This window comes from Carettochelys insculpta, chromosome 2, assembly GCF_033958435.1.
Source record: "Carettochelys insculpta isolate YL-2023 chromosome 2, ASM3395843v1, whole genome shotgun sequence".
In the NCBI taxonomy this organism is placed as follows: domain Eukaryota; kingdom Metazoa; phylum Chordata; order Testudines; family Carettochelyidae; genus Carettochelys; species Carettochelys insculpta.
Genome location: NC_134138.1, coordinates 269,315,142 through 269,330,444, shown reverse-complemented (window position 1 = coordinate 269,330,444; position 15,303 = coordinate 269,315,142). Strand labels below are relative to the sequence as shown.

General features: G+C 49.5%; 1 protein-coding gene across 1 annotated transcript in view; it reads right to left on the bottom strand.

The window, feature by feature from the left end:
- Window positions 1-13,677, bottom strand: part of XIRP1 (xin actin binding repeat containing 1) — a 53,152-nt gene extending 39,475 nt beyond the window's left edge. The window contains exons 1-4 of the mRNA XM_074985146.1: window positions 13,532-13,677; window positions 10,419-10,473; window positions 7,162-7,560; window positions 4,655-4,736 (exon numbers count right to left, since the gene is read on the bottom strand). Coding sequence (XP_074841247.1) covers window positions 4,655-4,736; window positions 7,162-7,560; window positions 10,419-10,473; window positions 13,532-13,662 — 667 coding nt within the window. The 5' untranslated portion in view covers window positions 13,663-13,677. The remainder of the gene's footprint in view (window positions 1-4,654; window positions 4,737-7,161; window positions 7,561-10,418; window positions 10,474-13,531) is intronic.
- Between the last annotated feature and the right edge of the window lie 1,626 nt (window positions 13,678-15,303).

Here is a 15,303-nt window from a genome sequence, read left to right as displayed (position 1 = left end):
CACAGATCAGCTGCTGCTTCTGCCCCAGATTGGTGCTCGGGCACAGGAGCTGCCCTGCTTGGTGCGGGGCCCTGGTAAGAGACCCACTTCAAGCAATGTGCTAAGCAGCCACCTCCTCGCTGCTTCTGCTTCTTCTAGCTCTTGTTGTGTTTCTCCTTCTGTTGCTTCTGATTCTTCATCTTTTGCACCTTCTGCAGCTCAGTCTGGGGCTCAGGGCAGGAGGTTTGGGTGTGGAGGGATGAAGACTGGAATATTTTGGAATATGGATTTTCAATGACCACCAAGATCCCAGAATGCAATTTCTATAAAACCTGTATTACTGTATTACAGTGGAAGTGGGGAGGGGCAGTTCAGCTGGAGAGCTGGAGGTGGGGGGATGTGGCAGGGACTGCTGTTCGAGGGCGTTGTCCACATTTACCCCAAAAGAAATCCCCCCACCTAGAAATTCCTGCACACAGGCTTGCCCTGCTTGTTGATGGGGTGTTCCAGATTCATGAGGTCCAAGCAAAGCCCAGGCCTATGTGGACAAGGCCACAGTAGAGGGCAAGTGGCATGCTGACCACCGGCACTGGGAAGGCCTTGCACTGTTGGGCAAAAAGTGCGTCTGTCAGCCCAACACTTCTGCACTGACTGGCCATGTTGTAAAATAGACTCCCGATTCCTTGGGCCTTAGTCTATCAGACGGCTAACAAACCCAGGGACAATAAAGCTTCAGTTACTTAGATCCCTCAAAATGTACCCACTGTTCCACATGTCCTTGCTAAAACCCTATGTCAGCAATCCCATCGCTATGTGCTAGGGTGCAGATCCAAGGATACAGTGAAGATGAGGTCCACAAGATACTGCAATCAAAAATTGTGGTCTGGCAAGGCTATGTCTTACCAGACCAACTCACTGTCCAAAGACCATCCCACTGACTTCATGGCAGCTTTCCACACCACCCTTGTGGACACACTGGCTGTGTCTACACGTGCCCCAAACTTCGAAATGGCCATGCAAATGGCCATTTCGAAGTTTACTAATGAAGCGCTGAAATGCATATTCAGCGCTTCATTAGCATGCGGGAGGCAGCCGCGCTTCGAAATTGATGCTCCTTGCCGCCGCGCGGCACGTCCAGACGGGGCTCCTTTTCGAAAGGATGCTGCCTACTTTGAAGTCCCCTTATTCCCATGAGCTCATGGGAATAAGGGGACTTCGAAGTAGGCGGGCCCCTTTCGAAAAGGAGACCCGTCTGGACGCGCCGCGCGGCGGCAAGGAGCGTCAATTTCGAAGCGCGGCTGCCGCCCGCATGCTAATGAAGCGCTGAATATGCATTTCAGCGCTTCATTAGTAAACTTCGAAATGGCCATTTGCATGGCCATTTCGAAGTTTGGGGCACGTGTAGACACAGCCACTGAGGCCAGCAGAGCATGCTCCTAAGTGGGGGATAATTTAAAGCACCAAAGGGTCTCAAATCCTGGCCTGCAGAGCTGCCAGGCAGTGAACACCTCATCCTGCCACCCACCTGCAGCAGGTCTAAGAAGCCTAATGGCTCTTGAGTGGCTCCCCACACCATATGAACAGCAGAGGCCTTCCAGGGAGTGTCCAAAAACAGAGTAGAGCCCCTGTAGCTGACACTAGCATTTCTGCTTTTGGTTCTTGAATGCCTCACTTCCTGACACGGACGCTGAAACCTGACTCAGCCTCTGAAGCTTGGAATTGACTCTGGCCTGCAACTAGGCTCGGTACTTCTCCACTATCCTTGGCCTCAGGTGTGCCCCAGCTCTGACCCTTGGTCCTGACAGCGCTTGTTAGGATCCTGGCAAGGTGCTACCAGCAACAGAGTACAGTAGTGACATCTCCTTGTGCTCCTTTGGGATGATGGGTAGACTTGAAAACCCCCCAGTGAAGCCCATGAAAGCCAGGTCTGAAGCACTCTGTTGAAGGAAGGAACAGTCTCCCAGAAGAGATGTAGTGAATTCAGAGTCTGATCATTTTAAAGCACTACAGCAGAGCCTTCTTCACTGAGAAAGCTAAACTGCTGCAAGTCATTTATGATTTGTACACCTCTTTTATTCCCAGTTCCTTCCCAATACCTGCCCCAACCACAGTTCTGACCCACGTAAGGGAGAAATGACAGAGACTCCATGAAGTTCACTGAGGACTTTGCCATCACTATTTATTTTGCTTTAGGTTATGCTTATACTTACAAGGAGATTGACCAGGTCAGGGTAAATCTTCCAGGGTTTGATTTCATGCGCCTAGTGGGGACAAGCAAAATCGAACTATCAGGGCTCCACAGTCAACCCCGGTGTTCCTCATTATCACAAGGATTATAAGGAAGGTCAACGGGAGAGTTTTTTCCCATCGACCTCCCTCTGTGGGGATGGCCAGATAAATCGATCGTAGATATATCGATTCCGGCCCTGCAATTGCCAGAGATGGAATTTCATATCTAGGATCGACTTTCAGGTCTAGTGTAGACCTGGCCAAAAGTTCTGCAATGGTGGGTGGCAGTATAAAATCCTAAAATAGTGTATCACCATCATCATCCATCAGCCAGATGATGAGCCATGTTCCCATCCTTCGCACTGTAAAATTAGTGATGAAACTAATGTTAATGGAATCCTCAAAACCTCAGTACCCATTTACCAGGGTACGATGAGGATTCCCACCTTCTTTCTGTTTAAAAAGCCGGTGGGAATCAGATGCCTTCAGGTTCTCCTGTACTGTTTCTATTCCCTAATAGCTGTACTGTTGAGTACATTCCTAAAATGGCTGGGTTCCAATGCAATCACAGCATGGGGATCACCTACAACATCCTACCTTAAGCCAATGATGACTGGCTCTGATTCATCATCCAAGCGCTGTCTGAAATAGAATCAGTCTGAGAGTGCCGTAGTCCAATCATTTGTTACATGCAAAATAACCTCATAGCTCACAGAGTATCATGGAAGAATTATTTCATCTCCAGTGCAGCGCAAATGAACCCCAGCTAGACACCATTTGATACAGCCTATTTTTAAACATTAGCCTAGAGACTAACAGTATAGCATCAACTGAACTTTGGCCCAAGTGCCAGCAGCTCTTGCATTCCTGCTCCTGCTTTCATGAGCTCAGTGGTTAGTCATGAGCAAGTGATCTCAAAGTCACGCACCTCAGTTTCCCAGTTTCAAAAAAACGCAGAGGCACCAACTCCATGGAAAAGATAGCAGGTGCTCTGCACCCACCAGTACCAAGCTCCCTCCCTTCCCCCACCCCTGCACCTCCTGTGCACCAGAACTTACAAACTCCTGACCCTCTTCCTGAGTGCCACAAATGGCTGACTTGCAGTGTTCAAGCTCCAGAAGGGAGGGGAGGAGCAGATATGGGGTGTTCTTGGGGGAGAAGGTAGGGAAGAGGTGGGGTGGGGCGTTGGGCTTGGGTTAATAGGTGGCGTTGGAGTGGGGGGCTGGGGCTGAGCACCCATGAGCAAAAAGAGAAGTCAACACCTATACCAGAGGTCTGCAACCGAAATAGCAAGAAGAGCTGGTTTTTTTCAAAATCAGTGCTTCTAGAGCCGCAGTGCACGTGAATACGAGACAGTCCTTAATAAATAACATCAAACTGTACTTTTTGTCAGTCCTATTTTAAGAACAGTGCACACACAATGATTTGTACCATTTAGAAAGTTGTTACCCCATCTCCGGGCTTCACCCACCTCAGCCCCCAAATCCACCCCTATCCCCAAGCTTTACCCCCACATCCTGCAAACCCACTGCCCATCCCCAGGTTCAACCACTCTCAGCCCCAAATCTGCCCCATGATCCCCAGGATTAACCTGCCTGCTGGACGAGCTCCATGCGCTGCTGCTGATCCTCCATGGCAGATGCCACACCCCCGTCCCCCGCTGCTCCCCACTGCCTTCTCCTTCTCATCATGGTTGCGTGGCTCCGGCAAGGGTAAGCTCACTTGCCCTTCCCCCCAGCTCTCCTGCAGGATTAGCGCTTCCCCCACATGCAGCAAGGACAGCTCCCTGCCCTGTTGGCTTTCTGCTGCAGGGCTCCCTGCTGCAGCTGACTGCTCAGTGGCTCTGGACGCTGCCACTGCTTAAACAAAGAAAACTAAATTCAGTTGGTTTAATCACGGGCACCTGAATTTAGTGTTTATGTGTAAGAGGCAGCCTCCAGAGCTGCGAGAGGAGTTAGTGGCAGCAGCGCTCAGAGCTGAAAGTGGCTCCTTAAAGAGCTGCAGGTGGCTCCGTAGCCACAGGTTGCTGACCCCTGGCCTATGCTCGGATGACTACATTGTCTAATTCTTTGAGGCTAAACCCCTTGTGACATGTCTGTGCTAAGTCAATGAAAGGATAAATTTACAATGGATTGGCTTCAGGTAATTTGCAGCGCACTGTACTTGCAAGATAATTTGCCCTCGTTTTTTGTCTCATTAAGAATGATCCTACTGGGTTCGCATCTCCCTAAGAAAGGCAGAACCACCAAGTTACTTGCTCCTTGCCATCCAAGCTTCTGTGGTTGCTGGCAAGAATGTCCTTGGCCCACTCTACTTTCAGGGCAACGTCATAGATTTATGTGATATCAGCCGATTTTCTCAGGAGCCGGGGGTGTCCCCTCTTTTGTGATTGGCACAATTCCAGCAGTACACTTGCTGAGATCACCAAAATAAATCAGGAACTCACAGCACTTACCCGGAGCTGAGCCACCAGCTGTATCTGGCACTTCCGAGATGGGCATCTTACTTTTCACGGAGAGCTTCATTTCCTATATGGGAATGATAACAGGATGAGCTGCTAGTTGGGCAGTTACACTTCTGTACACAGATTTTAGAAACTTGAACGGGCACTGGCACGTACGGGCAGCAATTAGACCATATTATTGCATTGTGGATTCTGACAGAGCCTCTATCCATTGCACGTCAGCATACCACTGTCATGCTCAAATGGTTTTATATTTAGGAGAGGGTATCAGCACTGGAGAGCTGACAGTTTCTCGATTCCAGGCCCTTCTAACAACCACTAAAGATTCCACACCGTCCTCCTGCCATTGTCATAGCTTCACCTAAGCATATGCTAATGGCCCTTAGCCCCCAGAGTACTCCAAATAAACCCCCTGTTTACCCTTGATTTTGGTCTCATTTACGTCCTCCTTACCATGTGAAGTATGAATTATTCCAGGAGTAGTCCCATTGACTTCAATAGCATAGTGAGGGAGTAAGTTACTCCTCCATTCAGAATCAAAAGATCAAAATCTGGCACCTGGGATTATATTCCTTTTTTTCTTTTTTTAAAGCTATTTCCACAAAGGTTTATTTGCGTATCGCCAATCACAGGAGCATAGAACCCAAGGGCTGGAAGGGACCTCAGGAGGTCATCTAGTCCAGCCCCCTGCTTCAAGCAGGATCTAAGTCATCCCAGCCAGGACCTTGTCAAGCTGGGACTGAAAAACCTCTAGGGATGGAGAATCCACCACCTCTCTAGGCACCGCATTCCAGAGCTTCACCACCCTCCTCATGAAGTAGTTTTTTCCTAATACCCAACCTACTCCTCTCCTCCTGTCACTTCAGACCATTGCTCCTTGTTCTGCCATCTGACACTACTGAGAGCAGTTTCTCACCCTCCTCTTTAGACCTCCCCTTCAGGAAGTTGAAGGCCACTATTAAATCACCCCTCAGTCTTCTCTTCTGTAAACTAAAGAAACCGAAGTCCTGGGCAAAGTTCTGCTGCTTTTTCAATGAGTGTATCATTGTGGCCTCTTTCTGACAGAGGTAATTCTGACCCTTTCTTTAACTTGTCCCTACACAATGGAGACTTCTCATGCCTGGAATTATCTTCACTGTCCTTTCTTGTCTTCTCAGCTATGGAACTTTCTCCTCAGACAGTAGAACCACACTCCCTGTGGTTCCAGATGGGGTCTCAAAAGGGCCTTATGTGCAGTACTATGGCAAGCCGCCTACCTTGAGGTTAGTGACTGGCAGTATTATCTTGTTTGACTCTCTTTATTGGGCTTACAGTGTTGTGCTTTGCCCCACTCACACCACCACAGTGTCAAGTCTCATTAACTCTCTTTTGCCAAGACTTTCTGATTTCCATTTGATTCTTTCAGTGTCTCTGCTGCCCAGCGCCCTAGTAAACAGGGCAAGCAGCTCTCTGCTCTATGTTGGCTGCTCTCAGGAGGAGTAAGCACAAGATCCAGGGTGACCTCCATTATACGGCTGTCAAGATGGCTCTCTGGATATGCTTGTATAACTGTGATGTCTGTATCACCTTGGGATTTTTGGAATACCTAGTAAGTGTTGGGGGGCATTTTTGTTCATTCATTTTGTTGGGGAATGTTTGTTCATTCAAAATCACCTAGGCCTGGATGGTCTAGGCTGAACTGTGTTTCAGGGGCTGGGAAGATGTGTGTTTAGATTAGAAGGGCTCTGGAGGAGGTTACTTTGGTCCACAGTGGATTTGGAATTGGTAAAAATTGCCTGGGGAGGTTGTGGAATCTCCATCACTGGAGATATTTAAGAGCAGGTTAGATAGACTTCTGTCAGGGACGATGTAGATGGTGCTTGGTTCTGCTGTGAGGGCGGAGGACTGGACTCGATGCTCTCTCGAGGGCCTTCCAGTTCTAGGGTTTTATGATTCTGTGCTACACAATAGGGTTCAAAGCTAATTCAAACCACAAATGGAAATGAGTTTGTTCTTGTCCCAGTGGATGTTTACTGGTTCTCCTCAATATTATTCACTACGCTCATGGACTGGTGCTAAAACCTAATACGTTTCCTCTCATGCACAACACCACTTACCAAGGAAGGGCCAGATGCTGCCACTATTACTCTAGCGCCCTACTCCAGGAGCGGGTCCCTTGAACCCAATGGAACAGAATCAGGGGATGTGCGGGGGAAGCAGACAGAGTGCTTGTTTCACTAACCACAGGTGCTGCAGCAAGTACTAGGAGTCATAAGGAACATGGTCTTAATGAACATGCAGTGAAGCCAGTGCTGCATGCATTAGGCGCTGCTGTTTGCCTCCTAGCCACACCCAGGAGCAACTGTTAGACCTACTCTTGGGCACATCTAGTAACGCTTCCCCAGCCTAGGGACATCTGTGGGATTTCACCACTGAGTTCAAAGGCAGCAGGGTTCCATGCTGAATGACAGACATGTCTTGGGAGGCTTGGAAGAAAAGAGTCCACCAACCTTTCTGGCTGAATCCTTCCCTATGGAGGTTGCAGTGCTCCCTTGCTGCCTCCTGCCATTGCTCTGTGCTGAAGAGGACACCTCTGTCCAGGGTTTAGCCCCCTTGGGTGGACAGTGGATGGGTGTAACAGTGCTGGGCTCCATTTCACTCTTCCTCACACTGCTGCTGAAAGATGCTGTCTGGGGCATGGCAAAAGGGAAAGCTGTGAGCCATGAAGCGGGAGCAGTTTTGCCCATGTTGAAGCTGGTCTGAAACCTCCTGGAGTTCACTGAAGTACCAGCGGTTTGATGGAGAGTCAGGTTCTCCATCGATTTGCTCCTCAACTCATCATTGACTTGGCCTTGAGGTAAGACAGGTTTTCCCCCTGAAGCCTTTTGTAGACCATTTCTCACCATGATCTAAAAAAGCAACAAATGAGACTCAGACTATGTCTACACTAGGCAAAGTAAGTCAACTGGAGATATGCAATTCTAGCTACGGCAATTGCTTAGCTAGAACTGATGTATCTGTGCTCAGCTTAGTTGGCCATCCCTACTGAAGAAGGTTGACAGGAGAGTTTCTCCCTGGTGTCTTGTCAGGAATACAGGGGTTGACTGCGACCCCTGAGAGGTCAGTTTTGTGCATCCCTACCAGATGTGCAAAACTGACCCCTGGAAAGTTGACCCTGAGTGGGTCCCACATAGCTCTGTCCCCAGGGAGTGCACCATGATTGTAACACTGTAGTCCCAGTCCTGAACCCCAGCACCCACTCTCAGCTTCATGCCATCGATCATATCACTAGGCTTGGAACAATCTCCCATCAGGCACCCTCCCCATGTCTTCCTGATCTCTCTTGCCTAAAACCACTCCTTCCATAGACCCTCAAGACGCTGATCTGCACATGGGTTACTCTGTCCTGGATGGTGGTCCCATGTTTTCTCCTGTCTATGGAAGAGTATACATTTTTTGTGGGCGGGGCTGTCTTACTCTGTGTTCTGTAACATGCTATGTTTGGGCTGCATTTTATTCCCTCTTCCACTGGTGTAAATCAGGAACGGCTGCACTGAACGCTATCACATTACAAAGCTATAATGCTGATCTGAGAAGCAAGTTTATCTGCAGTGTAGTTTAAATGCTTGATAACCACAATTAATAGAATTCATTTCAGAAATGTTTGTTTCATACAGGTTGGACCCCCCTGGTCTCGTGCCCTTGGGCCTGAGCCCTCCTTTACGAGGGAATTTGCCAGAGCAGTGGAGGTCAGGCCACTCTTGGCCACCTGCTCCAGCCAACGGTGCTCCTTATCCCCAGCATCTCCCTGCTGAGAGCTGTCAACAGCTCATTGCACTGGGCTCCTGGGGCTCCTCACCCAGGGCTCTGTGCTCCAGGCCACCAGGGCTCCCAGCCCATGGCTGCCTAGGGGTCCCTGCCCAAGGCAAGCGCCAGCTACACTCCCAACCAGTGCGGCTGCCTGGCAGACTGGCTGAGCCCTCCGCCCCAGCAACCTCTGTGGCTGGGGCTCCCTGGTCCCAGACAAGAAAGGCTTAACCTGTATTGAATTCAAATACATTTTGCTCACATCCTAGTGTAGAAAGAGCTGTGCTCTGTACTGACTGATGTTTAATCACAGGCTGAGGGAGAAAGGGACACTCTTAGTTCTTGGTCCTTTTTAAGTTAGTAGACAAATAACGATGCCCACAGCTACAGGCCAGGTTGGTATAGAGGGTTAAGATGCTAGGCAACCATCTCTGCAAGCTGGGTCTGCATAGGCTGCCCACTGAACCTGCACAAAGCCCCACAGATTTCAGTGGGTCTTCCTGCATGGCTCAGCTTGCAAGATCAGTGACTAACACCTTCAGACATCAGCTCAAATCTTGAATTTAGTCTTGTGAAAATAAGTTGGTTAAATCTTTTGCTCATCAATAGGAGTTGAAAGGTTTCCCTGGCGTGAGTTTATTATTTGCATTCCTGGCTCCTAGAGGCGCCAGTTGTGGATCAGGGCTCCACTGTGCTAGGTGCTGTCCAAACACAGAGCAAAAGGACTTACCATCTAAGCAGAAGATGAGAGACAGTAGACAGATACAGGCAGATGTGGGAGTGCAAACCCACTATGAGACAGTACACATCGTAACATGATAAGCAACAGACACTGCATACCAATTACATGGCCAGTGGGATACTAAAGGTTGAACTTCTCTAGTCTGGCACCCTCGGGATCTGACTGGCGTCAAATGAGAGAACTTGCCAGAGCACAGGAGGTCAATATTGTCTAGCAGCATTCCCAACACTTCCACTGCTTACTGGGCTCCCACAAGACATTGAGAGGTGAATTACAGCTAAATTACAGCACAGAACACTAAGGGCCAGGACTGGTGGCTGTAAACAAACTTTATGGGACCATGAGAAGCTTGTCCACACCCATGATAAGTGGTCATCCAGCTAACTAAAATCATGCTGGATCACGGGTCTTGCTGGACGAGAGAGTGCAGGATGGGCGAGGTTCAACCCATAGTTTTAGGATTCCACTAGGTCTGAAAGCTTGTGATATATTCAATCGAAATCAACTGATTTAGGCCAGCTTACCTACGTCACTCAGGACTGTGGAACATTTCACTCCTAGTGTGATAGAATTAAGCCCCTCTAACCCCAGATATAGACCCCAGCAAGTCAAGAGATGACGGCTGACTAGAGTGACTCTATAGTGAGCATCCACAGCAGAAACACTACTATGCTGCAGCTGTGTCACTGTAGCATTTCAGGTGTGGACATACCTTCTGTGGCCTTTCCTGTGTCTGATTCTCTATGGGCATAGGAGTGATATGACCAAGTCTTGAGATGAACTGAATCCTTGTGAGCAGGGTGCTAGCCAGCTCCTGCGACTTGCTTGAATCTCATTCATTAAGACGATACAGTGTGTCAGCCTCTTATCTCTTCCAGTGGTGACAATAGCTGCTGCGAGCCCAGGGGCAAGGTGGGCGGGGGACCTGACTCCCAACCCCAAAAGAGGCGGGGTCAGAGGTGGAAGGGGTGGGACTAGGCCCATCAACTCTACCCCCCCCCCCATGCTCCTCAGAGCCACACACGGTGCAGCTCTCCTTAATGTTTCAAAGGGGCCCAGAGCTCTGGCCGCTGCTACTTCAATGTGGCTGGAGCGCTGGGCCCCTTTGAAATGCCGTGTCTGGGGGCAACTCCCCACTTTGCTTCCCCTCCCCCGCCACCATCAGCAGGTCTTCTGTCTTCTGTCACTCATATATTACTCAGCTTGCCTGTAGCTCACCTTGTAGTTCTCTTGCTTTGAAGTGGCCCTTTCACAATCCAGTATGTTCTGATACCTATGTAAAAGACAGATAATTCATAGGGAGTCATGTCCATACACTCATAGAATCCTAGAATCCTAGAGCCGGAAGGGACCTCAGGAAGTCACCTAGTCCAGCTCCCTGCCCAAAGCAGGATCAACCCCACTTAAATCATCGCAGGCAGGACTATGTCAAACTGGGACTTAAAAACTTGTAGGGATGGAGATTCTACCACCTCTCAAGGTGACGCATTCCAGTGCTTCACCACCCTCCTGGTGAAATAGTTTTTCCTAATATCTAACCTCTCCCTCCCATCCCCCTCTAACTTCAGACCATTGCTCCTTGTTCTGCCATCTGTCAACACTGTGAACAGTCTCTCTCCATCCTTCTTAGAGCCCCCTTTCAGGAAGCTGAAGGTTGCTATCAAAGCGCCCCTCACTCTTCTGCAAAATAATAACCCATATCCCTCAGCCTCTCTTCACAGGTCATGTGCTCCAGCCCCCTAATCATTTTCATTGCCCTCCACTGAACCTGCTCCAATGCATCCGTGTCCTTTCTATACTGGGGGGGCTGTACTCCAGTATACTGGATGCAGTACTCCAGATGTGGCCTCATTGGTGCCAAGTAGAGGGGAATAATAACTTCTCTAGATCTGCTGGAAATGCTTCTCCTAATGCACCCTAATGTGCCGTTAGCCTTCTTGGCTACAAGGACACATTGTTGGCTCATATCCAGCCTCTCATCCACTGTGATCTCTCAAAGCCTGAGCTGAGGCTGAACACCAAAAGGTGATAAAGTACCTTTCGCTTGGGAGATACTGTTCTACCCATCTGGCTATATGTAAACTGAGTACTATATACTTCACAATGAATTCCTATTTACAGGCTAGGCAAATGGTAATCATGTGATTGCAAAGTCTCCAAGAGATATTGTCTACAAAAAAAACCAGCAGCAAGGGGTGCCCTGTTTACAAGCAAAAACAGAGGAGTGCTGGAATTATATATGCGAGTACAGTGGTAAAACCCAATATTCTTCACTTTGGGGACAAGCTGCCAGCTGGCTTATTTTAGGAACACAGGATCACAGCTGGTTTGGCCACTTAACCCTGTGAGAAAGACTTTGGCTGAGCTAGCCATTGTGTGACAGGAGGATGTCCTGGCAGTGAAGTTTAGGCTCTGGAAAAGTGGGGTATGCTTTGATTTTACTTGCAAGCACCTGTTTCCAAATCTTTTGCATGCTACTTCTAGAATCTCTGGACTTTGTTAAACAAACTTTTACTTGTTTGCTACGTAAACAAATCTGAGAGCTGGGAGTTGGTTGATGCGCTAACCTGTGGGACCCTGTTCCTTTGGGAGCTGTGAATTCTGTGAGTGTTCAGCAGAAAACAGGTGGACATACTGGGGAATGCTCGAACGGCTCAGGGGTTGGAGTGTGCCTGTTGCTTACCTGCAGCAAGGCAGAGCACCCTGCTTAGGTTCAGAGGGCAGTGAATGACCCTTCAGACTTATCGTAGACACCGGAGATCTGAAAATGAACCTTCAAAGAGATGCCCCTGGTCTGACTCAGTATAACGCCCTATCACTGAAGAGAGAACCCACTGCTCTGCTGCCTAAGGAGAGCAGAGGGGTCTCTCTGAGGCACGTGCCCCTCGCTAATCGAGCAGAGACTCTGTTGGGTGAGATTGACTTATTCTTACACTCTGTGTTGCTGCTGGGGTTGTGCTCTGAAAGGGCAAGTGTGATGGTCAGATTTATTTAATTTTGAAGCAATGAACAGATGTCTCTCTGAGGTCCTACCTGCCCTAGTCTATTGTTTGTTCACAAGGCTCACTTCCAAGGCCTCAGCCAGCCTACCGACAATTCCTTATCATGGCAAGCACATCGCTAGAACTCCCCAGAGCATTTCAAACCAAGGTGCAGAGTGAGTTCGAGAAGCCCAGAGCCCTCACAGAACATGCCCAGGGCTGCCACCTCCTGAGATACCCAGTTTGAGAGCCCGGCTGACCTCGGCTGTGGCAGTACAGCAGGGGAGCACGCTTGGAGGCCCCTCTCTTGGCTTTAGGGCTTTGCTGACCACAACCAGCCCTGTTGGGTAGCGTTTGCAGCATCTGAAGCATGTTTTAAAGCATGGTGTCCCAAACTGCGGGGTGTGAAGAAATTCTAGGAGGGGTGTGAGGTGACCTAGCCCCCCCATCATACGCCCCACCCGAAGAAAGATCCAGCCTTTGCTTCCGGCTCTCAGTCCCTGACATTTAAGGTGGGTGACCCAGCGCAGCTGCAATAAAAAGCAGGCAGCCAGCAAAGACCCACATGAATCTGGCTGCCTTCTGTGAATGAGAGTGTGTGGATTGCGGGGGGGAAGAGGAGGAGGAGGATGGAGTTAGATGCAGGGCTGAGGGTGCCTGGCTTTGTGGGAGGCCAGGAGAGGGGCTCGGGTGGGCAGCTCGTAGGGCTTGTGGGGCTTGGGTGGCCGGCCAGCTTGCGGGACTCTTGGGGCTCAAGTGGCGGGGCCTGGCAGAGCAAAGTTTGGGTGGCTGGCCCCAGCAGCATGGGGATTGGGTGGCTTGAGCGGGTGAGCGGGTGGCTGTCCCCAGCAGCATGGGGCTCGGGCAGCCAGCAGGCAGGTGGACGGGTGGGCAACTGGTCCTGGTTGCGTGAGGCTCGGTGGGCGGCTCTGGCAGCACAGATCTGAGGCAGGTGGGCAGCTGGCGTGGGCAGCTCTGGAGGCTGGCAGGGGGCTCAGGCAGCTGGACAGCTGGGACTGCACCAGGCAACCACAAGGGACCGAGAAAAATTATTTGGGCTTATTTTTAATTCTAAATAACATTTTTATCTCAAGCTTTTGTGTTTATCGCGAATTACGAATTGAATGGTTTGTTAAAGGGGGGTTGGATGGTGGTAAAGAAGAGGTGGGCGAGCACGAGGGATTCTCAAAAATCAAAAGGTGTTGTGGTGCTGAAAAGTTTGGGAGCCACAGTTTTAAAGTGTCTGTCACGAGCTCCTGGGGGGGCTGGAGGCTGTGTGCTGCAGTTAGCCAGCTCTCAGTACCTCAGCAATACAGAATGGTTAGCAGTGTTTGGACATCAGCCGCTCACCTGGCCACTAATGTGGAGACGGAGACGGAGTTTCTTCTTAGGGCTGCTGCTCGGTGGGCCGAGCTGCTCCCTGCAGAGCCAACAGCAATGTGAAAGGACTGAGGCCGCCTGGGCAAGCCAGTTCTTTCCATGCTCTCTGTACCACTCCAACTCCCTACCTGCTGGCAGTAGGAAAAGAAGCAAAATCAATGCACTGCATGTCTGGGGAAAGCCTTTGAAAATCTCTGTTTTCATTTATACCATTCAGCAGTGCACATCATATGAGCCAAGCTCTACCTTCCACCGCATGCTGCAAATTCCTGACACCAGTGCAACTGAATGGATTGACCCAGAGGAGGGTCAAACACGGGGCTCCATAGATACTGTGGCATTCAGTGGGTCAGAAACTCCCTAAGAAAGATAATGGGCTCACTGATACATGCAGCAACGTAGGGGGGGGATCTGCTTCTTAGACCATGTCCTCCGGTCGTCAGAGCACTGGCTGGCCATAGCTGGCAGTAGTGCTTAGTGGGTCAAGTCCAGGAAGTTGACGGAAGTCCAGGGAACCTGGTCCTTTCACTCCTGCAGGGTCCAACCCAGGGCCTGGATGCTGGCAGATCCGGTATGTGACCTGAGCAAGGCTATCACCCAGCCTACTCCCTGGGTTACAAGTTGAACCTCTCTCGTCTGGCATCCTCGGGACTTGACTGATGCTGGATGAGAATTTTTTGAACCATAGGAGGTCAATATTTTTTAACACATTGCCAATACTTCCACTGCTTACTGGGCTCTTAGAAGGGAGTTATGGGTAAATTAGAGCTAAATAACAGCACAGAACACTGAGAGCCAGGACTGGTGGCTGTAAACAAACTTTATGGGACCATGGGAAACTTGGCCACACCCACGATAAATCGTCATCTGGCTAACTAAAAGCATGCCAGATTATGGGTGTTGCCAGACTAGCGAGTTCCAGATTAGAGAGGTTCAACCTGTACTACCTACCACGTCCTGGTCTCTCCTGAGGCACACTGCAGGCTGTCTTAAAGCATCTCCCCTCTTTCCCCCGAGTGGGTTAGAAGATTCTCTTCCCCATTTCACAAGCAGTTACTACACTGTCTCTTCTGCAGTGGCTATTGGTTTTGAGTGGCCAGGGGTGTGGGGCTACTCATTCACATGACCACCCTGCTCGTGGGGTGAGAACAGGGTCATCGTGACTTCTAGAGCTGGTGTTAAAGTTCAAAGAGGCGCATGGATCCTACTGGCTCTTAAGAGGCTGTTCCTACCTCATGCACTACAGAGGTAGGTGCTTCCTGTGACCAGAGCTGTTCCTCATCTACCTGTTCCCTGGAGTAGAGTTTGTACACCCCATCACAGGCTTACAGGTCTGACTCAGGACAGAGGATCAGCATGGCTTAATCCCATGCGTCAAGTTAATCCCACATGTTTAAATTCTGCCCTTGAGAAGGATGATTTCCTGAACTGCAGCTTCAATGCACAGCTGGAGAATGGTTATAGATCAGTGCTTCTCAATCATTTTATTTATATATATATATATAGATAGATAGATAGATACACACACCCAGACTTCTTGTGTACCGGTGGTTGAGAAACATGGTCCTAAGGCAATCTGAGAGAATTTAACAACAGATTAGAGCAAGAGATTTTTGATGTACAGTACATATGCAAATTTGACACATTAATACGTGGTATGAACAGAGACTTCAGCCACCTCACGCATTACAAGAACCGCTTCCCTTCCTTTGCTGCTGGTAATTATTTCAGACAGGAAAATT